The sequence below is a fragment of the Emydura macquarii genome, unplaced genomic scaffold (assembly GCF_026122565.2).
Source record: "Emydura macquarii macquarii isolate MOO-44397 ecotype Brisbane River unplaced genomic scaffold, CSIRO-AGI_Emac_v2 contig_691, whole genome shotgun sequence".
Taxonomy (NCBI): Eukaryota; Metazoa; Chordata; order Testudines; family Chelidae; genus Emydura; species Emydura macquarii.
The window spans coordinates 17,006,866-17,034,268 of NW_027130828.1; the positions used below are offsets into that span (position 1 = coordinate 17,006,866).

Genomic DNA, 27,403 nt, shown 5'->3' on the forward strand with positions numbered 1-27,403 from the left:
GAGTTGGTTTTCATTCTGCCCCATGCATCCCCAACAAAACAGTCAGGTAAGTTTTTGATTGGAAAGTTTTTTATCAACGATGGTGATGTAAGGGGCAGAAGAAAAATCCAGCTGGATTTTTCAAGTCTGATTGAATTTGCAGAAGTCACAGCTATAGAAAAAACTACCTATTGCTTCGTAAATTGAGCAGGTTGGATCCAGAAGTCACTGAGAAAGAGTAACTCTGGAACCTTTTAAAAAATGAGCTGGGTTGGATCTGGAGGTCACTGAGAAAGAGTAACTGTGGAACATTTTTTAAAAAGAAATATCAAGAGCAAAACTCTACCAAAACAAAACACTCCACTGCACACACAGTTCTCCTCCTGGGGAAAGGATGAGAAAACAAACCACATGACCGATATTAAGCTCAGTGCTTAATGCACGGCTGGAAGGTGTTCAGATGCTACAGTGGTGAGTGCATTATAAAAACTGATATAGAATATGGAACTCCCATGGCCTATTTACATAGTCACTCTTCTGTCGACAGCTGCCCTTTAAGCTTTGTGATTCCAACTCTCCTTAGCCCTTGGACAGAATTCCAGGTCCCTTTCAATAGAATTCAGTCAGACCAAAGGATGTGGCCCTCAATGCACAAGTGCAATGTGTTTAGTGGAATCCTTCTGTCCCTTCAAGGATATCTGTTCCACCACATGCTCTGAAACAGACAGAAGTCTCTACCTCTGAGGAGACAAGACATGAAGCAGCAAGGGGAGCTTCAGGTCAGGTCAGGTCTAAGGTGGGTTGGGGAATTTGCATCATCATGCCTGTTCTATCTAATTCTAGACAACTCTGTTCGTTTCTTGCTTTCAAGAGCATCAAATTTACCCAAAAAGTTTTTAAAATAGCTATGCTTTCTGAGTGAAACCAGGAAGTTGCACTGGAGATAAATCCTAGCTAGGTGTGAGAATCCATCTAGGTATAATAATCTCTAGCTCTTACACAGCAATTTTCCTCAGTAGAGCTCAAAGCACTTTACAAAGGAGATTAGCATCATTATCCCCATTTTAGAGGTACAGAGAGGGGAAGTGACTTGCCCCAGGTCACCCAGCAAGACAATGGCAGAGTCAGAAATAGAGCCACAGTCTCCTGACTCTCAGTCCAGTGCTCTACCCACTAGACCACACTACAACAGGCATATAACAGTCTTGCACTCTACCTATTTATATACAGCAAAACACAACACAGGCTCAGTAGATAGATAGATCTGGGCTTTTTTAAGGTACTTGGCAAGAAATGGAAGTAACAGATGTAAAAGTCAAAGAAACAGCCAAGAAGCTGGAGTGCCTATTCCAGATCTCCTCTTTGCACCCCTGGGAGAAGAAACCAAACGCCATTTCAGAGTGAATGATTCTCGCATACAGAACCATACTCAGTGGCACCTGGTCCCAGAGTTCAACGCTAGCAGTAGCAGCAGTGTCTCAATGGTCACCAGCTGCCATGGGCCCTGGCTCCACAAGGCAACATACAGGCAGTAAAGGAAAGGCGGATGGAAGGATGCAGAGAAAAACGAAAGCACTTAACTCCTTGAGTACAAGAGAGTGACTCAGAATGAATCAGCTTCTCTAGCTGACGGATCCAAAACAGGATTTCTTCTGACATGGTCCTGCCCATATAATTGAAAATGCAATTTCATTGTTTGGACCTCCTGGTATTCAGGCCCTAAATTTAATTTAATCTCCCTTAAACAGAAGCATTCTGTAACTCAATTTAAGGGGAAAATAGTTTGATACAAATAGTCTAATTTAATTTAAAATTTGTGCTACTGGCAAAGGCCATGCTGGTATCATTTTGCCCCATACATCTGAATTAGGTAGTTAGTGGCTCTTTTTTGTCAATCACCAACGAATTAATTCCATTTCCGCACTGTCTGGAAGTCTGATGTCATTAGGTGCAGGAGCTGGGAATGCTGCTAGCAGGTTTATTTGCTCTTCCTCTGTGTGGAAGCCTCTAACCAGGAAAGAGCCCCAGGTCCAAACCTCCTTCTCTTCTTGAGGAGAGCAGGCTTGAAATAATCAGCAGACATAAATAAATATGCATGTTTCAGAAACCTTTTTTCTTTCGATTGCAAATGTTGCATATTTATATCCAGAGGGAGCTGGGCCTCTACTTCAAAGGCAAATACGATATCATCAAGAAACTAATTGCATAATACATTTGGTTAAGCACAGCGCAGTGCACGAAAGAAAAGAGACAAGACAAGTTCTTAGACCGTTATGGCCAAAATATCTTGATTGAGTTTCCGATTTCCTAAAAATTTAGATAGATAGATAGATAGATAGATATTTTTCAGCCTTTTTTAACATTTCATTTTTAAAGTATATTGAGGGAAGGTGTAAGGTGCTAGATTGACAGCCCTGGAGAATGTCAACCTCCATTGGTGGTAGCTAAAGAAAAGCAAAGGCAGCAGCAATGTGAGACTTCCCTACGTGTTGCCCAGCCAAACTTACCTAAAGAAGTGAAAGGACAGTCCAGTCCCTATGATCCATTTGTTCCTTAGTCTTCTTCCATAGATGTATAGATTTTAAGGCCAGGAGACAATTGAGATAATCTTTTCTGATCTCCTGCATAATATAGGCCATAGAACCTCACAGAACTTCTGCATCAAGCCCATGACGTCCGATTGAGCTGTAGCATTTCTTTTAGGAAAACACCCAGTCTTGATTTAAAAACTGTAAGTGATGGAAAATCCACCACATGCCTAGTTAAGTTTTTCCAATGTTAATTACCCTCACTGAAAATGTGTGCCTTTTTTCTAATCTGACTTCGTCGTGCATCAGCTTCCAACCACTGGCTCTCATTATGCCTTTTTGTGCTAGATTAAAGAGTTGTCCGCGATCAGAAATCTCTTCCTCTTCAGAATGCCAGTGACAGTGGCAATTAACGCAAACAGTGACGGTAGGTGGTTGTGTGACGGAAACCTGTCCACCAGGAATGGCAACCTATTTCACCTAGGCCACCAACCAAAGGTCTGCTCTTTGAGGAAGAGAACCTGCACAACAGACCCATAATATTTATAGCATGACACTGATGTGCTTTCTCTGCAGAAGAGAAAAATTGGAAAATGGTCCAAAAACATCCAAGAAGTTCAAGTGCCTACTCCAGATCTCAGAACATAAGAACGACCATACTGAGTCAGACCAATGGTCCATGTAGCCCAGTATCCTGTCTTCCAACAGCATCCAATGACAAATGCTTCAAAGGGAATGAACAGAACAGGGTAATCATTAAGTGAGCTATCCCCTGCCATCCAGTCCCAGCACTTGGCAGTCAGAGCCTTAGGAACACTCGGAGCATGGGGTTGTATCACTGACCATCTTTGATAATAGTCAGGAACTTACCTAATTCTTTTTTTATCCCATTTATACTTTTGGCCTTCACAACGTCGCTTGCCAACAACTGACAGTGCATTGTGTGAAGAATTACTTCCTTTTGTTTGTTTTAAACCTATTGCCTATTAATTTCATTGGGCGATTCCCTGGTTCTTGAGTTATGTGAAGGGGTAAATAACACTTCCTTATTCATTTTCTCTACACCAGTCATGATTTTATAGACCTCTATCATATTTTCCCTTAGTCATCTCTTTTCCAAGCTGAATAGTCTCAGTCTTTTTAATCTCTTCTCACATGGAAGTTTTTTTATACCCTTAATCATTTTTGTTGCCCTTCTCTGTACCTTTTCCATTTTTAACATATCTTTTTTGAGATGGGTCAACCAGAACTGCACGCAGTATTCGATACCATGTATCAATACCATGGTTTATATAGTGGCATTACGATATTTACTGTATTATTAGCTATCCCTTTCCAAGTGGTTCCTGTTAGCTTTTTTGACTGCTGCTGCACATTGAGTGGATGTTTTCAGAGAACTATCCACAATGACTCCAAGATCTCTTTCTTGAGGGATAACAGCTAACTTAGATCCCATCATTTTATATGTAGAGTTGGGATTATGTTTTCCAATGTGCATTATTTTGCATTTATCAACACTGAATTTCATCTGTCGTTTTGTTGCTCAATCACTCCGTTGCATCCCAACGGGAATGGCTCTTTTTCCAGTGGACCTGGAGGCATATGGATATCTTCTGCTATTCACTGAGGACCTGTGTCCAAAGAATTCACAGAACACAGATGCTACTAAACAAAAGTGAAACTAAACAAACATTCCAATTAATTTCTTAACGCTCCTACAGTCCGTTTCAAAGCAGTGAAGAGAACAGGAAATATCAAGCAGAGAAAGTTAATCAGAGCATTTCAACAACAGGAAAGTTAAAAGAATGGGGGGGGAGAGGAACATCAATGCAGACCCAAAGGCTCTCACCATCTATTCATTAGGTAAAATACATTTGTAATGTAATTAAATGCTTCCCAGAGGGACAGGTGTAATTGAATTAGAGGGTGCCTGGTTGAGTTTCAGGTTGATGCAGGCTCTCCTAGACTTGACTTGACTCCTCGGACTCCTGCCTATTGCAGTTCACAAGACTCCTTTCAAGTTCAATTATAAGCAAACTCCATGAAACAATCTGATTAGAGGCAGTGACATTTCTCAGGTTCTACATCAGACCTTACAAGTCTCACTCCTTTAGAGTGAGGCTCACTCACTGTGGATTCATCTTAAGGATGACTTTTAAAGCCTCTCTCTCTTGTGGCAAAGGATTTTTCTGTGTGTTTCCATAAGATGTTGCAATTCTCCTGGTTTTGTGGAATCTCGTTCAGTGCCACTGTCACTCCTTGATAGCCCGGTTACATCCAGGGTTCATTCACAAATCCATTGGACACAGGGATAATTAGAGTGCCTACGGTTCAATGTAGAGACAGGCCTAAATAAAAACACCGGATCTTATCACCTCTAACATTTGGAAAAGTTCCTATCTGCATTTCTGAAGCTTTGAACCCTCTTACAGGAAGAGCAGGGTTTGTTAATCACTTCGGAGCCTAGATTCTTTTCTGGATCTCTCTGGTCTGAAAATGACACGAACAGTTGGGTTTTTTTTCCTCATGAGGTTCCGTTACTCAATGCTAACAGACAGGCTGGAAATACTGCAAGAATAGCCTTGTCACACAGCATGGTGGCACTTCTGCTACTGGTCTCAGACAAACACAGGAGGTGCAAAAGCAAATGAAAATTATGAACAAGGAGTTAACCACGCTTATTTGAGCTTCAAAAAATATTGGATCTGAGTTCAGCTGGAATTTCATTTCAAGGTTCAGGTCCATCTAACCACTGCACCCTTCCTTAATTGAAATATCATCCTTTCCAGCCTCTAGAATGAGGCTAGAGTCACAAGCTATTGCACTTTCACTTAGAATTTCTATGGCTGACATTCATTCTCCATGTCCAAGGCTCCTTTTCTCTTACAGTCACCAATCTCACAGTTTATAATATTCTAACTAGAGATAGGCTTGAGACAAAAAGCTCACACCTGGATCTGAACTTCCACAAAGTTTGTGGGAGTTTGTAGCTAGAGTTTTGGTTTAGAACCACCTCTAATTTCCACAGCCCCATGCCAAGAATGTGTCAGGCTGCTGTTTCTAACAACACATGGCCCACTTCCTCTGGTGTTTCCTTAGCACCACCCAGGGATTTATTTGTGGGTATGGGAAGCTATACAAAGGTGTCTGGCCTGCAAATGCTATAAAGAAGGTGTCATAGGAAATGATAATGCAAACCACAGAAAACTATATGGGACAGAAAGGAGAGAGAGCGTCTCTGGTTGGGAAGATACTGAATATTCAGAGCCAAGGAACAGATGGACAGAGAAACATTTCTTTGCCACTCCCATTGAAAACAAATCAATCACAGGGGTCAACTATGATTTCCAGTTGGGTGGCATCCTAAATGCACAGATTAGAGCACCCTGGTTGAGATTTTCAAAAGCAACTGGTGATTTTGGGTATTTCTATTTCTGGGTGGGTCAACTCCAGACTCCGCAAAGGAGCCTGGTTTTCAGAGAGCAGGTGCTCTGCACTTTCTGAAACTCAAGCTGCTTTAAGGCATCTCAAATTGGGTATCCAGAACTAAGTGACTCAAAATTATTAATCACTTGGCCTCTGTCTTATGATAGGGGGTCATTTCTGGTAGACTCCTTTTCTCAAGAGTTACTGCTATCACGGCACAGTATGCATTTTAGTAGGGTTGGAGTGTGCCCCATTTTGTCCCCACTGAGATAAATTGGATCCTTAACCTCTGACTTTTATGCTAGATTTTTTCTCTCCCTCATCAGGAAATGCATCTTTAATACCAGTTAACGTGAGCACTTTTTCAGTGTGAGTTTGGATAACAAAACAAAATGGATTTCAGCTGACATTCTTTTTTAAACATTCCCTCAGAAAAATTACTGCGTAAGTCAGTTCCAGAAGGCATGTTTAGAAATCAAAAATCTTCTTTTTAGAATTAAAGATTTAAAAACATTTTCTAGCCATTTCTAGTTCCAGTTTGGAAAGAAATCCTGAACTTGAGATTTCTAATTGCTTTGCAGCTCTACTCCATTATTTTCACTATTAAATTCAGGCTATGTACACAATGACAGCAGCAAATTTGCCACCATCAGATGGATTTTTCCGGTTCGATTGAGCTGCAGTGAAGAAATGCTCAATCGATCCAGAAGTCAATCTAATAAAACCACCTCCCCAAAAAGCATAGCGCTGCGTCGACGAATACATATTTCCCATCGGCGCAGCACAGTGGAGACAGCGCGCTAAAGGGAAGTTACGAAGTCGACGAGAGTTACGCAAACTACTCTGTGTAGTTTGCATTACTCCTGTTGACTGCCATCAAATTTTGACGGCAGTGTAGACCAGACCTCAGAAAACGAATAGGCAGGACTGATTTACCTCTGTCTTCTGTCTCCATTTTCACTCTAAATCCTGCTGGAGAAGAAGAGTTGAAAGGATTTATTTCTCCCTTTCACCCATCTCTCATTATAGCTTTCAATTACCTGGTATTATCAAATATTTCAGTAAACATTAGCAGGACTTCTTTGAGGACACAATAACCAGTAGCCTCACCCTTTTAGGCTGAGGGAAAGGGAAGACTTCAAAAGTTAACCTTTTTTACAATTATTTTAAGATAGGAAAGCTTAGTTCCTAAATTATTCTGGTTTAAGTATCTTTTTTAATTTGTATTGGTTTTTCCCCATCTTTTAATTTTCTTTCTGGTTTGGAAAAATTTGCCTGTGATCCCTGAATCGATAATCCACTTCTGAATTCCACATATTGGTGCCAGGGCTTAATCACGCAAGGTTGGCCCAATCCAGCAAAGAACATGCTTAACTTTAAGCAGCCCCATTAAACTCAATGGGTGAAGTCCAAGCCCCATTGAAGTTGATTGGAGTTTGTCAGTGATTTTAACGGGACCAGGATTTCACCGAATGGGACTACTCATGTGCTTAAAATCAAGCAAGTGCTTAAATGATCTGTTAGTCCAGGCCAGCATACTGATTACCTCGCCAGACTGATCCCCAGCAGCATGAGGCTGATCAAACTGGACCAAGAGTCCACTTCCAGCTTCCCTGATCTTCATATTAGTCCAAGAAACTTCAGCACACGAAGGGCCAGGTTTTCAAAGGTGCAGCTTGCACAACTGGGGCCAGATTTTCAAAAGTGCTCAGTGTTCAGCAGTTCCCATCGTGATACGTGCAGTGAGATTAGCACCTAGCAAGCTGGGCTTGTCTAAATGAACACTTAGTGCACAGCACACCGAAATGTAATGGTACCACACTTCAGCATACCATGCGTTATGCTACCGGTCCATTGGGACCCTGCAGCGCACTAAGGAACTTTTAATGCAACAGATTCTACACAGACAGGAAGTGTGCGGCATGCTGGAGAAGCACACCCCAGCTTGCTGAATGCTAACTGTTCGTCTACACATGCATGCTGAGCCGTTTTGAAAATCTGGCCGCTTTTTGAAGCGCCTGCATTGGAGCGAAGCGCTTACATTCTGGCTCCAGCTGCAAATTCTGAGCCCTTCTGAAAATTCCAGCCAAAGAGCTGAAAATCTGGGGCCTGACCCCAATGGGAGTTGTGCAGGTGACTTCAGTGGGAGCAGGATTGGAGTCCAGAGCTCCACATCCAATGGGAAATCTTGGAAAGTGCATCATGCAGTTTGAACAGTCGGACATATGGTGCCCTTCTCACCATGTCCCTCTGCGGAGAGGGGCTACAGGATAGGGAGAGAGCTTGGAGGCAGGGAGAGAACAGTACATGGGGGAACTCAATTACAGGGTATGGAAATGTTGTGCAACTCTAAATTGTTGTGGGTCTAAGACCCCATTTCCACCCTCAAGTTCACGATACCCATGAGCTCTTCTGTCATAGAACTAAACTTCAAGGGTCTGACTGTGATCTCCCTCATGACCGTTTTACACCGATGTATCTTCACTGATTGTACCTTTGATCCATTATGAGGCCAGAATCAGGCCCTACAACTTATCTTCTGCTCAGCAGTTGTTTTGTGCTCTGTGCTAGTCAACGTCTAGCTATCTGACCTGAATTCTTTGTCAGATACATACAGACAATGCAGCCCTGTTTTTCTACCTCATGGTAAAACTGAACCCGCCCCAACCTCTGAGGGAGATATTGATGGTGCCCCAAATTTAGTGCCACTGTATGTTTAAATTCTCAGTTATCCAAACACAATCTTTCAGGAGGTTTTGGGTCAAATCTTGCAACCTTTAGATGAGCAGGGCTGCTCCTACTTTTGTTTAAAAAAGGGCACTGTGAAAGCAAGAATATGATCAGCAGAGGTTTAACTGCATAAAGGGTTTAATTGCAGAGAGGAGGATTCATTGGCTATTCATTACCAAATAAAACATTACACACTTTAAAAAAGCAGTAACACTGCAAGACCCTTTATACAGTACTGAATGCCCATGCTAATGGGTAACTGACGGCATCAGGCTAAAACACATCCAATATGCACAGGCATATGATATAACTGCCCTCCTGCCATGTGTTATTGCTTATATGTGTATGGGACATATTTTCACAGTGTGATTTGCTGTAGGGTACTATTACAGTTCTCCTCACTGGCCACGCCTAGTTTATTAAGGCAAGTGCTCTCATGGAAAGCTACTTTCTGAACAAGTGCACGTTCAGAGACGGTTTGATATTAATTGGCACAATTGGACTGAATTAGCGTACAATGTTTTGGTGCAGGGAATACTGTTTCTATTAAGTGGAACTGTCCCCTGCACAAGTTGATATCAAGTGGACCTCAGCATCTATATTACCGTCATATATTCTACTATCAAAAATGGTCTACTATATACTGAACACAAGGAGATCTGAGGACAAGCTATACATCTCCTGGGTGGGGTTTGAATCCCGAGGCTTTCTAGACAGCCACAGGTGAAGACGGCGCGAGAAACTTATGAAGCTGCTGAGAGGGGCCCAAGTAAATGTTTTTTGCCCATCCCACAAACCTCCCCCTCCTCCGCCAAATCCTCCTGTGATGTTCACCAAGTTTGTAGGTGATTATTACAGGTCAAGGATGTGTCTTGGGCTGTTTTTTAGAGCCCATTGTCCACTTTCTCTGGTGTTTCTTGGAGCCACTTAGTAATTTATTTGTGAAACTCCTCCATGGGGCATAAGAAGTTACAAAAGACCTCAAGGCTGCAGGTGGTAATGGAAATGTGGAGCGAGCGCTCAGACAGTAGGGAGTGGGAAGACCAGACAGAATATGACTCTGATCCTGACACTCACACAAAGCGTTGGTGAGCCCCTCTGGCTGGTCATAATGCACCATGGCGACGCACAGCGTGTTCAGGGTGACGACACACAGGACGATCCAGTAGAAGCTTTGTGCTTTCACCATGCGCCGGATGAAGAACCGGAACATCTTCTCTTTCCTCCGGAAATATGAGGAGCTCTCATTCTTACCGCTTTTCAGACTGGCACGTGCAAATGGAGACCCTGGGCATTGGGAGACAGAAGGGATCGTCGTCATGCTAAATGCAGGAAGATAACGGGGGAGGGAGAAACTGAAAATCACAACCACAAAAGGCCCAGACCCTCAAAGGTATTTAGATGCCTAACTGAAATCAGTGACAGTTAGGTGCCTAAATACCTTTGAGGATCTGGGCAGAAGAATCTCTCCCCGCTCTGGAAATGCAACTAAGCACTAACGTGGCCATATTTACAATGAGCTGCAAGAGACATCAATTTGCCCAGGCCAGCCCAACAGATTAACACTGGGATTTGAAAAGAGCCTAATGGTGTCAGATGCTCAGCTCCCATTGCCTTTCAAAGGGAATTCTGCACTCAACCCCTATAAATAACTTTAGAAATCCTAGCCTAAACTCTTAAATCCTGAGCTGTGACTGGCCAGGTTAAAAGCTATGGGCAGCATGGCACTTACTCTGTTACTTGTGACACAGGTCTATCCCTTCTCCCCGCCAGGAAGCCTGAATGCCATGGTTAGCAGCATGTGGAGCATGGCACCCTGCAGTCCAGCTCCAAGGAGCAGCACAGTGTGAGTCACAGCATGGTGCGCTGATTGTCAGGAATGCTGGGACAGAAGACGTACGTGATTGCTTCTCTGCTCCCCATCACTGCACTGGCCAGGGTGCAGAGAAGCAATTCTGAGCACCCTTTATTCCTCCTTCAAAAAAGGGGAAGGATGCAACCTCAGCTTGTGCCTTCTGTACAGAGAAGCACAGGCACTGGCTAGCTGGAGGGGAAAGAGCCCCATGCTCACCTCCTAGCTTGGCACGCTGAATCCCCTAGAAGCTGTGGAGTGCTAGCCAGCGCAGACGCCGGTGTCTCCTCCTAATACCCTGAGTGGTGGCAGAGATCTTGCCCCAGTGCTTGTGCTGAGGGAAAAGGCTCCCTACATCCCTCCTTCAACTCATGCACCTGCACAACACAGGGCAGGATTTGACCTCAGACGCAGTACTCAATGGCAGGTGTGTTGACTCACATTTGCCCTGCCTGCTATGGCTGCATTTCACATTTTGTCTGAAATCCTAATTAAGAGTCAGATCAGACCTTTAAAAATAGATACTTGAAAGAAGAGAAGAGTTGTAGATTAAAGTGTCCATATTGCAATGATAGGCATTGTAGAAATGCATGAGGTGCTAATTAGCACTATTAGTTTTATAATATTTCTTGCTGCACCAAAGAATTTCTCCGTATTTATATTGCCCTTCAAGGTGACAGATTTAACCACAGGCCACGAAGAAAGCTGTGTCAAAGTTCTGCTGTTATTCTGTAAATACAGACCTCTCAAGAACTCAGGGCAAACCTCTGCTGTCAAAGTTGCCCAGGAGACCTGTACACAGATATTCCACTCTACTCTTGAGACGTACACCTGTCTGAGATAACAAAATGAACCAAATCCTGCATTCAGTTCAACTGGTCTAAAGCGGGAGTCACTTCACTGAAGTGAACCAGGTTAGTTTGGATTTACCCTGGTCACCTGGTGTAAATCAGATTGGGGTTTGGCTCAGTAAGAGAATACAGATTCGCCATGTGCTTCTGAGAGCAGAATTTTGCCCTTTCCTTGGAAAACCATGCCAGACGTTAGGCATTCACGGTGCTGAACTGGCAGACTATTCCAGTGCTGATGTTTCTGTTTCAGCATCTAGTGTTCCTAGCACAAGGGAGCCAGGATCTACCATTGGGGTTTTATCAGCACAGAAAAAGTGCAAAGAGAAGTGAGAAAATAAACTGTGGATTAAAAAATTATTTCAGAAGGCACATTGTGAATGATGTTTATTGTTATACAGCTTTATCATGTGACTATAAGGTTCTTGGAGGCACTTTTAATTGAATTACAAAGCAACTTGTTCAGGTAACAGCTGGCAAGAGGCTCATCAATGCAACTACTACACTGGTCAGCACATTTACATCACACTTTGTAATTAGATTGTTAGTTCTACCATGACCTTTAAGTCACATCAGACAGATATGTTACTACAGCATAAAGAAAACATCAGAAAAAACCCTCATTGCATATACACTTTGTACATAAACCCCAGTATGTTTTGATTATGATATGCAGTTTCATGCATTTCCAGAGGGTAAAATGTCTCTTCCACAGCCTGCAGCACTTTCAGTTTTCTCTGCTGTATTTGTTTCTTCTTCTCCACCATGTGCCATACTTTACTAAATACACTTTTCCCAAATGGATGAACCAATTATACAGAAAAGGGGGTATTGCAGATATTTTTCTGACCATACACTCAATAAACGGTTCCCAGTTCACTGTCAGATTATCCATGAGTGCAACTGCTCCTGCTTCCATCAGATCTGCTGTGTCAGGTGCTAGGTGCAGAGAATTGCTCAAGTGACATGAGTTTCTGGAGCCCGAGGGGAGTTAAAAATGATTAAAAGCTCCCTATATGTTCTCATGGCAATAAGTAAATGCTGTAACCAGGGGTGTGCACAGGAATTTAAATGTGACCGCTTTTGGACGGGCACAGAGCTCCTCTGGCTCCGGGGCCGCAGTGGGGAGAGCGAATTCCCGCTGCGGCCCTGGGGCTGGAGGAGTTCTGTTCCCCCAAGATTACTGGGGGGCCCGGGCCCCTGATTGTCCACCCTTGTGCACGCCCCTGGCTGTAGCACTGTGAATCTTCTGCCACACACACAGCAACTCCACCTCCCTCCAAAAACAAAAAATCCCACCCAATAATGCTGTGATTTCTCCAGCAACAAAACTCTCCTACCAATTTCAGCAGGTTGAGCAGTTTGACTGTCTTATGGCTAATCTGGGGGGATACCTGGGGATGTGATGGTGGGTTGCAGAGTCACACAAATGTGCTGTACAGCAATTACCTCCAGTGATCAGCTCCTTATGAAAAAAAATAAAAACCCTTAGAATCTCTTCGGGCCTGTCTACATAGCAAGTTGCTGCACAGCAAGTCATGGTCTGACTCTACAGCGCACCAGCTTGTGCAGTAGCATGCCGTGTGAACAATGCTGCAGCACAGTGAAAGTCGTAGAGTGCAGCTAGGCTCACTGTACTTTCAAGCCACATTTCTTTTTAAGGGCCGGACACTAAAACGTCCAGGGGTTCTAGCAATTAAGTGCAGTCTGTTGAAACAAAGGAATAGCTCAGAGGAGTGTGACATGAAAGCACTTTGCCCGAGTTCTTAACATCGCCAGAGAACGCAGGGCCAGTACTCACCAACAGAACAAATGTCTGTGAAATGGTCCTCCCCCTCTTCAGCATGAATCAGGTCATTTTTGCTCTTCTTTATTGTAGCTCTTTTCAACACTGCATGCAAATCAAACAACAACAAAAAAGCACTATAAACATTCTGTAGCCAATCCTCTCTCCACCTCTCATTCTCGGGGGCTTGTATTTCCTTCTCAATGCTAGCTAAAAGCTGCCATAGAAGGATAAGCCATAGCAAATCAATCAACCTATGGCTGTGTGCTGAGGCCTCTGCAGGCTTTGATGGCAGGGTCATTATTTATTTAACCTTCTCAATCTTGAAGGTTTGCCCAACAGGACTTCTGTCCACCTACGCCTCAATGCAACTGAAGTGGAAAGGCGGTGGGGAAGAAAAATATCTGGTAGCTTCTTAGAGCTCAGAAGCCGGGCATTTTCACCATTATTCATTTCAGCATAGCTACTGGAGTGATATTTATATTAAACAAAAGCATATGCAGAGGAGAGATTTTGCTTGGTTAATTGAGCCATGATGAGATATGGGACAGTGTTATCGTCTATTAACATATTCATATTGATACTCTGCTTTTCTACAGGGTGCATCATTAAAAAGTCAACATTCGCTCTATTCCAGTATACATACTTTGCCACTGTATATTGCCTTAAGCATATGAAATACCACGGGTAAGCAAATACTACCACATGGTAAATACCTTTTTAATGGCACCCACTGTGCAATACTTTCCATATGGGGATGTCAAAACTTTTTGAAAACATAAGCCTGATCCGGTGACCCCTTTTATGAGGTAGGTAAATATCACTATTCCTGTTTTACAGATGGACAAACTGAGGCACAGAGAGATTAACTGATTTGCCCAAGGACACAGAACATGTCAGTGGCAAAGCCAGGAACAGAATGGAATCGCTGCCTCGCTAACCCTATTCTGAGCCCTAGACCACCTGCCTTGGAACCTTGAGAACTATCAGAAAACATTTTGATACTGTCTTGGTAAGAGTTTAAAAACATTATAATGATTAAACACCATTTGATACCAGCAGTAAGACACTCCATGGTGTGGTGATACATACTGTTAACTGGGGACATATAGGAAATCTGCTAGGTCAGAACTGCCCTGAGGATAATTGGGGTTCAGGGTAATGCAAACAGGGGATCCTCCTCCTACACCTACTGCATTGCTATGGTTGAGCGATGGGTGCATCACTTCCTCGGTGACTGAAATCCTCGGTACTGAAATCCTTCTTATGAATATGTAATTCCATTAGAGATGGGCTCACCCCAACCCCTCAGACTCACAAGTATCCAAACTTTGGAGGGTGAAGGGTTCTAATCGGAACTGGGATCGGGATCCAAATTTTGCATATACCAACTTTATAACAAACTGAACATAAATCCTAGATACCAACAGGTCCCAGCTTTGGGGCATTAAATATATGGGTCTGAATTCTGTGGCGTAAGCCCATCTCTATTTTATTCACACAACTCCCCTCTTGTAAAGCTATTCCTCCATACCAGGCGCTCATTACAATGAGGCATCAACCGCACCGTCTACAGCCAAGCACTGTGCAAAACTTCCTCCCCGTCCCAAAGCTCTGTCAATGCACCTCAAACCTGACCTGCCATACCCCCTGCTTTTCCACTCCGGGGCCTCTCCTGAGTGCAGATCACCAACCACTCCAAAGCATACCAGATTTTGTGATCGTTTCGTATAGTGGACCAGTGGCCAGGTGGGATTTGGATAAATCCCAGCAAACATCTTGTTCCTAGTGACCTACAGTACTCAGGATCTGAAGCCACAAGCAAAAAGCATCAACCCACACTGTTCCACCTAACCCCCTGTTGATTTTCAATCCACTCACTGTTGTAGCTGCTGCCGCCAGTCTCCGCCGGTGCTGTGCCTTGCTGAATTGGCCCTTCGGAGGCGGCCCTCCCTGACAGTAAATGGGAGGAGAAACAAAAAAAGAGAAGGGGAGGGGCAGGGAGGGAATGGAAAAGGAGGAGACACAGGAGGACGAAAGATGGTCAGAAAAGGGAGAGGGAAGAGTCTTTAACTGAACGTTCACTGTCTGTAACATCCTAAGAGCTTGATGTCAGAGGGAAGGGGAGAACAGTCTCCATATTCTCACTGCACCTGTGTCAGAAATCTTAATACCTCGAGTTATCCTGCTAACATTAGACCCCCAGGAGTCATAAAAATAGTAGACATACGCGAGATTGGATAGGATCACCACACCCTGCTATGTCTTACTGCTTAAAAGTAACAGGGGTCTTAGTCTCTTTGTCAAATCCATTAAAAAACTTTGGTTTTGAGCCCTGCCTTTATTTATTTCTGCTGGCATTCACACTGAAGCTTTTCCCTCAAAGCTACAAGTAGACTCATCCCTCCATGCTGCCCAGAGGCTGGTAGGGGGCCGTTTGCACACCAGACCCCCATAATTATACCAAGGAGTCTGGCAGTTCCCAAGTGTGGATCCCCATCCCAGAACAACGTGTCACAAAGCTGCCGATTGTCCACCTGAAACCTTGAGAGGTCCTACGCAGGAAGAAGGAATTTTTAGCTGGATTTCCTCCAAGGCTGGGATCAGCATTTTCAACTGCATGCAAAGGTATGGTGCTTACACCCGCTGGGCCAGAGTAGAAACCACATCAGCACACGGCATAGAAACCTCTCATATAGTGCAAGAGGAAAAGTACAAGGCAAAGCAGCCTACCGTCCAGTGGGGACTTCTCTTCTGCATTCTTGTCTTCTTCTGCCAGCATCACTTCCTCTGAAAAAGGGAAATAGCAGCACTCAATGCTGGATTGGTTGCCTTTTCATTGTAAAGGTCACTGACTGGGATGCAGTGGGTGAGGACATTTGCCGCAGTCTGAGCTCCCCATACCGCCCAATGAGACTGAGTCTTTAGACTCAGCGCTGAGTGAGGGGCAGCTCCGAGAGTCATAATTACTCCCTTGCTCCTCTCTTGCTCCAGGGAGGAAAGCAAGTGATTAAAACTCTTGAAAGGTTGCAGCTTGCTTTCCTCCCTTCACCAAGCCACCTCCTCAGACAAGTATGACGGCAGAGCGCTGGCTTTGCTCACACGTCTCTATCCAGGCCCCACCTACTTGCTTGCAGTGGAGAGTATCTGGAAAGCAATTGCTGCCATCCACTCCAAACCTGGACCTAAGAACTGCATAGGCATAATTGCATCTCAGTGACATACTGCCACTAAGTATAGTACTATCACTCTCAGTCAAATTCGAAACATCACGCCAGAAGTGAAAGAGGCCGTTTGCCATTACTATGTCTCTGAGATACTCATCAATGCCAGGACTTAAGGCAACTCTGCACTGATCTGCAACTCATCCTCGGTAGAAGATACAAGCCATGTTTGCCACTGCATACCAGCAAAGTGATCCTGTACATAATGATGCATAATGATGCCTTGATAAATGATAAATACTGGGTGAAATCACAGCTCCACTGAAGTCCGTGACAAAACTCCAATGGACTTCAATAGAGTCAAGAAGTCACCATTGCGTTGTCACTGTTAAAACTATATAATACACATGAAAAGAATTGGTATACTTTTTTGGTTTTCCATATTTATATAACTGTCTCCAAAACTGGCATAGTTGATTGTGTTTTCCCATAATGTAGCAACTTAGTATTGACTGAAGCCAAAGAATGGAACCTGTTCTGCTTTTACTTGCTAGAGAGTAGGCCAAATTCTATCCCAATGAAACTATGCTCTATATATTCTACAGCAACAATCCAGATGACCAGAGTTTGTAGAAATAGTTCTACAGTGTTTTGGCTTATTACTCTACAATACTGAATTGTTGGAGGCATTTTTAAGAAGAAACTGGTGTACCTCACCAGACTTTGACATTCTAAATTGTAATTTTCTTCATGTTCTTCAGCATGAATGTGCTCTTGGATTTAGTAAAGTATCCTACTTGAAAAGACAATTTCAATCATTTTAGATTTGTCTAAAGAAACAGACTAAACAGCAAAGAACTTACTAGTTGAGGGAGCTGTCTAGAGGGATACTAGAAGGCTGGATGTTAACAACCCTCTTAAAATATCTTTATTAATGATCTGGAAGAGTTAGTGAATTCTGCTACACTAATGAAAAGACACAAACCTGAAAGAAGAAATAGTGCAAAGGGACAGAGAGATTAGAAACATGGGCAGAAAAGAGCAAAATGAGATTCAACTTTGGAAAATGCAGATTAATTCATCTGAGTGCAAATGAATCAGAGACACATACAGTCAGCGAGAGGGAGAACTCTAGGAAGCAGTGTCGCTGACAGAGACTGGCAGGTGATCACAAACAGCAAACGATAGATCAGTTTGCAGTTTTACAAGGCAGCCGATGAGGCCAATACAATTTTGGGCACATATATAGATGCATCACATGAGAGAACAGGAAAATAGAAAAAGCCTTTCTAGATGGCTCAGGTGTGACTCCACCTGAACATCACTGGACAGCTCAGTACCCAAAAGATACTCACAACTTGAAGGTAGTTCAGAGAGGAGCTGTGAAAATGTTTAGGGGTGTGCTTGTGGGGGGAGGGGGAGAAGATGATGAGTAAAATATAGCTAAGTGACAACTCAAGGGGAATGTGATACATCTAAAATAGGAGGAAGAGGAATAATTTAACATAGCAAAAAGGGGTATTCACTGGGGGCACTGGGACAAATTAAATAAAGGAGCTGTCCATGACTGTGAGGTCTCATAGGCTGTGGAATAGTCTCCTAAGGAAAGTAACAGAACCCCCATCACTTTGTCCACTTTACTTCTGAATGAGCCAAGGCTTAGTAAATGTACAATATAGAACCATCTTCTATTGGCTGCAAGTCGGACTATGTACCCTTATACTTCAGGTCTTTATCTACAGCTTCTCTGCGAGCCTCATTTAACCAAGCTAGATACATTAAGTTACAGTGAAAACTAAAATCCAATGGTCAGGCTTGGGTTTGGATTTAAGCTTATTGTTTGCAACTGAAATAAAGAATATGAAGAAATGATACGAAGAGGCGTGCCCTGGTGCTTGTGAGATTTGCTGCCAACTGGCCCTGCTGCAGGAGCAACATAGTTCAGAACCCGAAGTCGATAAACAAGAGACTAAAATGCATTACATCGTGGACTACTGTACCTGACATGCTGGCCAAGGTGAGTGCTGCAGACACTGAGCTAGCAAAGAGACACAGGGGACTGTCATCCAGACATCATTAGACTCAATGGGCTAAATTCAGACCTGGCGTAAGTATATACAACTGTATGGAGTTGCATGTGCTTATCCCAGGTCTGATCTAGGCATAGAATGGGGAACTCACTGCTACTATGAGGAACCTTATTTTTAATTTAATCTTATTACAGACTCTATTAAAACTCCCCAGAAAAACACCTTGTTAAATGGAAGCCCCATGTACATTCTACACTGGATTCATCTCAGCGCAGGAACAAAACACGTTTCTATTTCCACTTTTCAGAAATGACTGACTGAGCAAAGGGAATAAAGTCTTACTTCTCCCTTTTTGACTGACCTCATGTTTAGTGAGCTCACAAGTAAGATCTTCTCTAGTTATTTACCCTCCCAGGGACATCACTTGAAGAACAGTAATGAGTCTCAAGTCTTTGAGGTTTGTGAACAATGGGACCATATAACCAGGTGGAGCTGTGACGAGGTATTGACGCAGCATGATGTACTAACATTACAATGTCATGGCACATGAGTATGTCCCCCAGCAGATAGACTGACAAAAGGGTCAACCAAAATCAGGAGAGTCAGGGTTCAGAAGTCCTAACAATAGATCCTAGTAGGAATTTGGGAGTTATGTGATGTGACAACTTACTACAGACATGTTTCACCTTTATTACAAGCTTTCCCCTCACAGAACAGCACCATAAATCAGATGGGTCCTTACTCTGTCCTCAGAGCACATAGACCCTGAATTTCTTCCCCAACAAAACCGCTTCCCAGGGTTTGGCTTTACCAGTGACAAAATACAACACCACAAAGTAAACCTCAGCCAAAGCATCCACCCCAAACTTGTTTCATCTTAGGTTTTCCTTCCAGGTCCTTCTTCTCTGTCCTAGCTCCCAAAAGTTCCCTCTCTAGAGAGTCACGCCCATCTGCCTAATACCCGGGGTGAAGATTAAGAGCTGCACTTGCCACAATACACCAGAGCAACTTCAGCAACTTTGCGCAGGTTTTTAAACTTGCTGACTGGGCGGGTCAATGGAGGAGCCTGGCACCCTGTAACTAATATCTTTTACCATATGCTGCCCTGACAAGAAATTCCAAGCAGAGGAATTAGAAATTGTGTTGCTTTTAGTGATTCGCATGAAATACAACATTTGAAAGACAATTATTAGAAGCCCTCACAAACCTCTAAGTGATATAGGATGCGAGGCAGGAGATAATTCTACATCAGACAGAACAACTGACAAGGGAACAAGGAGCAAGAGTTATATTAGCAACATATGCCCACTAAGAGTGGGTGTAAGGGACTCTCTGCATTTATATATCATAGTGACAGTTGCCTTCAAGATTAGATTAATTGCTACTAATTAAGGGCTGAGAATATGCTCGGAGCTGTACATGGCATAAAATAAAGACAGCCCTTTCCCTTGCAAGCTAGCAAGACAGACAACACAACAGTAAGACCACTGCTGCTTCATCACCGACATGTAGAGAAAGGACCTCGTGTGCAGAGGAAAAGGCTGGATTATTGGAATTAAAGATACAGTGGAAATACAACAAGGCAGAAGAATCAAATTAAGTCATTAGGGCTCAGACCTAGTAAATATGAAAGACACAAAATGCATCTATAAGGATAATCCCACTAAATTTTTATCTGGGCCCATAACTTTTCCCATTGAATGAGCACCCTCCCGCCGAATCTCTGGCATATCTTTGACTCATTTTAATTAAGCCAGGCTTCTAGTCTCAGCTGTGTGAGGGGACTGCTGTCTCTGTGCATCTTCCATAAAAGCTGAATCCCGATGCTCTTAAAATCTCACAATGCCGGAGCATGACGCTCACGCTACAATGAGCTGGAAGAGAAAGGTTAAATGAAATGTCCCAAAGATCGCTTGTTCTAGGGGAAAAGAAACACACAAGAACTGGCAGTGAAGGGCTGTGGCAAGGAGACGGACTTGAAAGGAATTAAAATGCAAGCGGCTTGATTTGCTCTGAATTGTAAGACTTTCAGTCTCCAAAGCGAAAACATTTTCAAATGATGCATGTCCTTGTAAGATAAGAGAAATGTCTTCAAAAGAATATTTGGGGACTTATGAATGCTTTTCTCTTTCCAGAGAGAAGTTCTAGCTCTCGGCTCCCTCAGAAATGTAGCATGAGAACCTAATAGTTGCTACAGCTCAGAGGAGTTTAATGAAGAAAGCAGCAGCAGCAAGATCATTTTCATGGATTAAATCAGTGTCTTCTCCTTTATTCCCGTAAAGGGCATAATTTCAGATAAACTCCCTTCCACCTTCTCTTTGAGCCAAAGAAAAAATACCCTTCCCTATATAGAGTGAATGAGCCTGTTGGTTCCCAACATAGCAACAGCTTTCCCCTGTTTCCAGCTAGATATCACTTGGTGTTGAATTCGCTGAGGAAGTGGCGTTTGCTAAGAGAACTTTATTTTTGGGCTAGGGCTGTTAAAAAATGCAATCCACAGACATTTTGCACAAGGAGGCAGCTACATTTCATCGGTGGGTAGAGACTACCCTTCTACAGAATTTATTTTAAAAATCCTATGGGTTTCATGCTTTATTCTCTGCAGTCTTTAAATCAGGTTAGGTGTCTCTTTCTAAAAAATATGCTCAACCAGAAGTTATGGGCTTGATGAAGGAGTTACAATGTGAAGTTCTGTGGCCTGTGTCGTGCAGGAGGTCAGACTAGTTGATCAAAATGTTCCCTTCTGGCCTTAAAATCTGAATCACCTAAACTTTTCTCTGCGTCCCTCCCAGTTTACACCACTATATGTTGCTAACTTGAACAGAATCACACCAGATTTACACCAACATGAGAGAAGAATCAGGCCCTATATACATTCCACTTCCTTCTGTTCTGTCCACCTCCAGGCCTTTCTTCCATAATGCCCCCTTATCTATGGAACACCCACTCAAAATCTGTCTGCCTAGCGACTATCCTCTCCTTCTCCACATCCCTCTGAAAGTTCCTAAAAGCTCATACTTGCTGGGTTGCCTATGTGAAGCGAGTTCATACATTAAAAATATAAATTCACCCCCACCAAAACAGCAAGGGAGCCATCAAGACATGCACCCATTGGAGTGAGTAACCCTGTGGTCTTATTGTTGTGCCCATCTCCTCCTCTCTCCTCTGGCTTGCGAATCTCGCTTGGATCATCTGTGAATGTATGCTGTGTGAGCCTCTGGGCAAGACCATTTCCTCTGTAACAATCCCTCTCTATTGAATGCATCAGCCCTCAGATTATTAAGATGGTCTGCAGCTTTGGGGTCTTTCTGGGTTCTTCAATGCTCCTGGATGTCCAAAGAACCACGACAGTACAAAGCAACCAGCCTCATGTGCAGGTCACCAGGAGTCTGCACCTCATCCTTGACCACTGTGATCCACACACTCATTACCTCCAGCCTTGATTAATGTGACTCATCGTATCTAAGAAATGAGCCACACACCCTGGAAAATCTCCAGCTGTCACAAAATGCTGCAGCCCATCTGCTTAATGACATGCACACCATGAGCACATCGCCCCAGTGTTCCATTCTCTGAACAGGTTCCCCCAAGATAAATAGGTTCCAGTTTAAGGTCTCTGCCCTGTATTCAAAGCCTTCCATGGGACTGGCCCTAGCTACCTGGTGTTTCACTGGAGCCATGAAACTATCAGCTAGTTCAGGGAGACTTGTGGCTCCAGGAAGCAGAGCTCTGACAGTCAAAATCAGGGCCAGCAGCGGAGCCAGTTTCCTGGCAACCTCACAAGTGCCGCTGGCCTGTAGTAGGGTGCCTGATTGGTTGTGCCACCCGAGTGATTGAAAGATTCAGCGGACCAGCTCCTATGCACAACAGCAGTTCTAAACATTCGCCCAAGCTGTGACAGACCCTGCTCCTGCCTTGTCCTCAGCCCGGATCCTGCCTTGGCCTCACGCCAAGAGCCCCAGTCTTGAACCTGAGCTCCGGTTCCTGTTGGCCCTGATGCCGGGCCTCTGACTCCGGCTCTGACCATTGGCTTTGATTTCGGGCTACCATCTTCTACTTTAATCACTGGTCATGACTCTTGTGCCAATCACGAGACACAACTGCCCATATCCCTGTCACAGACAGTCAGGAGCCGAACCTAGACTGTGGGGTTCACCCTACCAAGAGATGAGATTGATCATACTCCACTTAGAGCCAAATGCAGGAATCATCTCTGGCCTAGCCTTCCTGTAGGGTGACCAGATAGCAAGTGTGAAAAATTCGGGAGAGCGGGTGGTGGGTAATAGACACCTATATAAGACAAAGCCCCAAATATCAGGACTGTCCCTATAAAATCAGGACATCTGGTCACCTTGCCTTCCCGCAACAAATACTTCTCTCCAAACTCTCTCTGAAACCTGCACTGAGAGCTGAGGTGCAGTTTCCAGACCAGCTCCTCTAGTCTTGTCACTCACAACTTCCTCAAACAAATTCCTTTGAGCAAAAATGCTCCATATTTGGTCTCAGCCCCAAGTTAAGCTCTTCTGGGAAGTTTAAGTGAAATTGGCTGTTTTCAAGGTTGGAAGCACTAAAAAAAACCAAACCCAAACCACTTTTCTAATTAAATTCCAGCTAATATATTAGCATTCACACAGCTCAGAAATACCTGGCTTGTTTTATAACCCTATTTCAGGGGGGAGAAATCAATTCAGAAAGAAAATGGGTGTATTTAAATTTAAATCCAGTACTTTCTATTTCTTTTCCTATCCTTTTGTTAAGAAAGCACTTGTTAAGCACTCCTTCAATTAAGGTTTCCTGTATTAAGTATACCTCATGCAAGCAGTCCCATATGAAGGTTCTCACCATTTGTTTCAGATACCTCAAGTGGATACACCTCTGCCAAAGTTATGAACTCTCAGTTAAAGCAGTCTCAGTTAAATCCATTTCTGCTCCAGTTAAAGGTACATTGTTTTGCTGATTTACCAGCAGTGAGTTGTCTCTAAGGTCTTTTAGCAATGCCAAGATGCTTTCTTCAGCATTCTTTAAGTAGACATGTGGGCTGGCTGGTCCAGGATTGTCCACAATGTGTTTCCTCTCATCTTCCTCTGAAGTAGCTTGTTCTGGCCAAATTCCCATTCACTTTATTGGGGCCAAGATTTCAACGCCTGATTTTTGATCACTTGATTTCTCAACTTTAGCGTAGCTCCCAATACTCCTTTTTGCATTTAATGATTTCCCAACTTAGCTTACGCGATTTGATTTGATTTTATTTAGCTGCATGAAGCTTCCTTCAGGCTGTACTAGGAGCCTGTATTGTATTGCTATTGTATTTCCAACAATGCCTCTACAGGAGTGTTTTATTATTCCCTGATTCAGCTACTTCCTTTTAGCTCTGCAGTTCTAAATGTCACACCAGATCTCATGTCATTAGATAACCACATAGGCCACGATAGGTATTTCATAGCATTTGTACTACACGCTCATGCGGCATTTAGGTGCAAGGTGACACAGCAACCAGACATTCCCACAGAGAGATGCCACAGTGACACACAAATTTAAGGAAAGAGATTTCATGGTATGCTTTGCAATTTATGCATCTCAATTTCCAAATAACCAATCCCAGTAATATCTGGCACAGTTCCTTTCAGCAGAACACATCAAAGCCCTTTAACCAATCAGAATAAAGCCATGCCACACTCCTGCAAGAAAAGTGTTATCCTCATTTTACTGATGGGGAAACAGAGGGTACCTCTACACTGGAATTGAAGGGATAGCTTCTAGTTGGGCTAGACATACCTCCGCTAGCTTTGATTGAGCTATCAGGCTAAATATAGCAGTGTAGCCAGGCTGGCAGGAAGGGCTAGATAGAGTTTCAGATGGGCCTGCCTTCGGGGTGGCTAACCTGAGCTTGCACTGCCACAGGTACATAGCTGTTTCTAGCATGCAAGATCAATCAAAGGTAGCGCGTGTACTTTTATCTGAGTTGAAAATTGCACCTCCGGCTGCAGCGTCCGCATACCTCTAAAGCAAGGCAGAAAAAGAGATGGGATTAGAACTGAGGCTTCCTCTGCTCTAGCTACTAGATGAACCTTCAGTTAATTTGAATGTGAAGTAGCACAGAGTTGTAAACAAATGTAGGGACAATTTATGAATTGGAAAGTAACATGAATGGTTCCTATCTTGAATGCTAGGGAACCACAGAATTAAAGGGAGATAAAGTGTGGTTAACTAACTGACGCAGTTCCTGTTGAGCAGTTACATTCAATAAAGCTTGGTCAATACAATTGGCTTTTGATTGTCACTATTCATAGTATGGTGTGAAATAACAGCTTCTGGTGACCATACAAACTGCTGCTGTTTCTTCCTCCGATTTAACATTTCAAAGCTTCAGACTTTCCTCTCTGACTCGACAAAATCCTTGTCCAGGCCACTATCATCGTGTGTCTTGATTACTGCACTCTCCTCTTCAAATCCCAGCAAATGTTAATACCATGGATGAATTCCCCAAGTCGAGACAAAGCAGGAGGAGTTCTTTCTCCTTACCTGCCTTGAAGATCCACTCCAAGTACCCGTTTAGCTCTCGTTCGATCTGCTGCTGCCTACGGAGCTTCAGGAAGGCCCGGCGGTTCTCTACCCTCTCGCGCTCTTTGGCAAACTCGCTGCAGAGAGAGAGAGAAAGTGTATCCAACAAGGTCAAGGCAGATTAATAACTCTGTCAAATTTACTTTGAAAAACTCTCGTTTGCCAGGATGCCTACAAAACACTTGACAATAGTTGGGCGGCAACTGTCATCTCAGGTCTTATACTCAGATTGTAAGCCTTTTGTTCTATGTTTGTACAGAGCCTAGCACAATGGAGTCCAGGCCAGAACTGGAGCTCTGAGAAACTATCGCAATACAAATAAATAAAACAATAATAATGTTGCTACTCCTACTAATAAAACTAAGTAATAAGGGACATGTAAACAAAAACCTCTGCTCTTCCCAGGACCACAATTTAAAAAAGATCAAAATATTATCCCACAGTGGGAAGCTCCCTGGAGGACCAGGGCAACATTCCCGATGTGGAGCACTCGGAATGTGATCGGGGCACAGCCAGCCTTCCACATTCAGAGTGGGGAGTTTTAGTCTGTCTCTGAACTTCCACGGGCCTGGGCTGAGGTTCACAAATACAAGTCTAACTTGAACCAAGAGTGATGGTGGGCACTTGGCAGTTATGGTCAAACATCTCACACAATCCTAGGCTGAGAATCAGGGAGGTCCCACTAGTTGCTAAAGTTACATGGAAAAGAGAAACACGTTATCAGCTAATCCTTAGTCAAAATGGAACGATAAGGAGGAGTCGGACAGGAAGTACCCGAAACACAGTCATTTAATTCATCCCCCAGCCAGTGCAAGAATCTCTGATACATTATATTCTAGTCTGCTTCTAAATGGCCTTAGTGATGATGTATCCACCATTTCTTCATGAGGCTATTCTGCAGCCTAACACACATCACTGTTAGGAAGCTTTTCCTGATATTCAACTTGCATTTCCTTTGTTCAGTTTCATCTCATTGACTCCCAGTAACGCAACATTGAATTACCCTGCACAGACCCTCTCTCACTTTGTGGCTGATTCTCATCTCACCTGGGGTTAAATCAGGAGTGACTACACTGAAGCCAATGGAGTTTACACTTGGATAAAACTGGTGTAAGGGAGATCAGGACTGGACCTTTGGTGTTCTTACCTTCCAAGTATTTCTCTTATCCCCCAATTAGTCATCAGTGAGCCAAACCTAGCCAGTCCCTAAAGCTCTCCAGTTAATATTTGTTGTTCTTTTCTAGATTCCCATCCAAAGCATCCAAACCTGTTATCCAAACATGCTCCTCGGTTAAAAACCAGCAAGGGTGGGGTGGGGTGGGCGGTTAGAGGTGCCTGAGGCAGCTCTGTCTTCGTGCTCTTTATTTCATCTGCCAAAGGTGGCACTTTAACTTAGTCTAGAGGGATTGTCTGACCTGTTCAGAAGGGACTGCAGTGAGAGCTTGACTTATAGCACAGCAAGACCGGCTATCAGCCGATGCCTGCCATCAACAATACCCTTATTCTGCTTCTGCCCTGGCCCTCTCTTCTCAGTCTTATGACTCTCCTCTTCCCTCTCACATGCAACAGCACAACTCATGACCCCATCTTTTGGGTGGAGGAGCAGCCGTGTTACTCTGGGCATTGGTATTGATTCACAAACCTGCACGTGTTAGCAGGGATAATGACTTTCCTCTCTCTCTTTTTCATGTTCTCCTTTCTGGTTCAGCACCCATCGGTCCAGGCCGAGGGGCCGCCAATCAGATTTGATTTCTTTCCGAGAGAGGAGGAATGAGATCTGACAGTGCTGGTGCAGTGACGGCACTCATATAAAGCTGCCAGGCATGGAGGCACAGCTGGGCTACGTTGACTGCTATACGGTGTTGTTTCACTGAAAGTTATGCAGGCCTAGATTGTGCCAGACAGGGACAGCAGTGAGTAGGAGGTGATGTGGCTCTGCAGTGCCCCAGGGAAGAGTTCCATGCAAGATTGTGCTTACCCCGTGCCCTGTCCAAGATATAGACGGGGAGAGGCACATAAACGGGGCCAACGTCTCCCCTGAGCCCCTTCTGGGCAAGGTGTGCTGTAACGGGCATGGACTGAGCAGTCTCTGAGTTTTCCTGAGGGCAGGGACCATGAATGTTGTCTCTTGAGCAATGCCCCCAAGATGTGGGGAGAAGTCCCTTGAACATACACACCTCCCGCTAGTCACAATCTGAAAAGTAAAGTCTAACAGGGGTTAAATATGCTCTTAGCCTATTGACTAGTGGGTTTATATCCTGCAGTCAAATGAGGCAGAAACCAGGCCAGGGCACAAGATTGTAATAACTCCTAACCAGACTGACTGACATCCTGCTTGTAAGGCACGAGGTAGATGCTGTGACAGGCTCCAGCCAACACTGCCTAGCGGAGGAAGTTGCATGCAATCAGCTATCATAGATACCAGTCCCTGGAGACATGTCGTTACTGTGACCTCAGCCAGGTACAGCCACAAATGGAATATGTTTAACCCTAAGGTTA

At 43.8% G+C, this 27,403-nt stretch overlaps 1 protein-coding gene across 1 annotated transcript in view; it reads right to left on the minus strand.

Moving 5' to 3' along the window:
- CACNA1B (calcium voltage-gated channel subunit alpha1 B) overlaps positions 1-27,403 on the minus strand; it is a 433,344-nt gene that overhangs the window by 157,619 nt on the left and 248,322 nt on the right. The window contains exons 8-12 of the mRNA XM_067542172.1: positions 24,866-24,981; positions 15,883-15,939; positions 15,031-15,102; positions 13,165-13,254; positions 9,741-9,950 (exon numbers count right to left, since the gene is read on the minus strand). Of these exons, the coding sequence (XP_067398273.1) occupies positions 9,741-9,950; positions 13,165-13,254; positions 15,031-15,102; positions 15,883-15,939; positions 24,866-24,981 (545 nt within the window). The remainder of the gene's footprint in view (positions 1-9,740; positions 9,951-13,164; positions 13,255-15,030; positions 15,103-15,882; positions 15,940-24,865; positions 24,982-27,403) is intronic.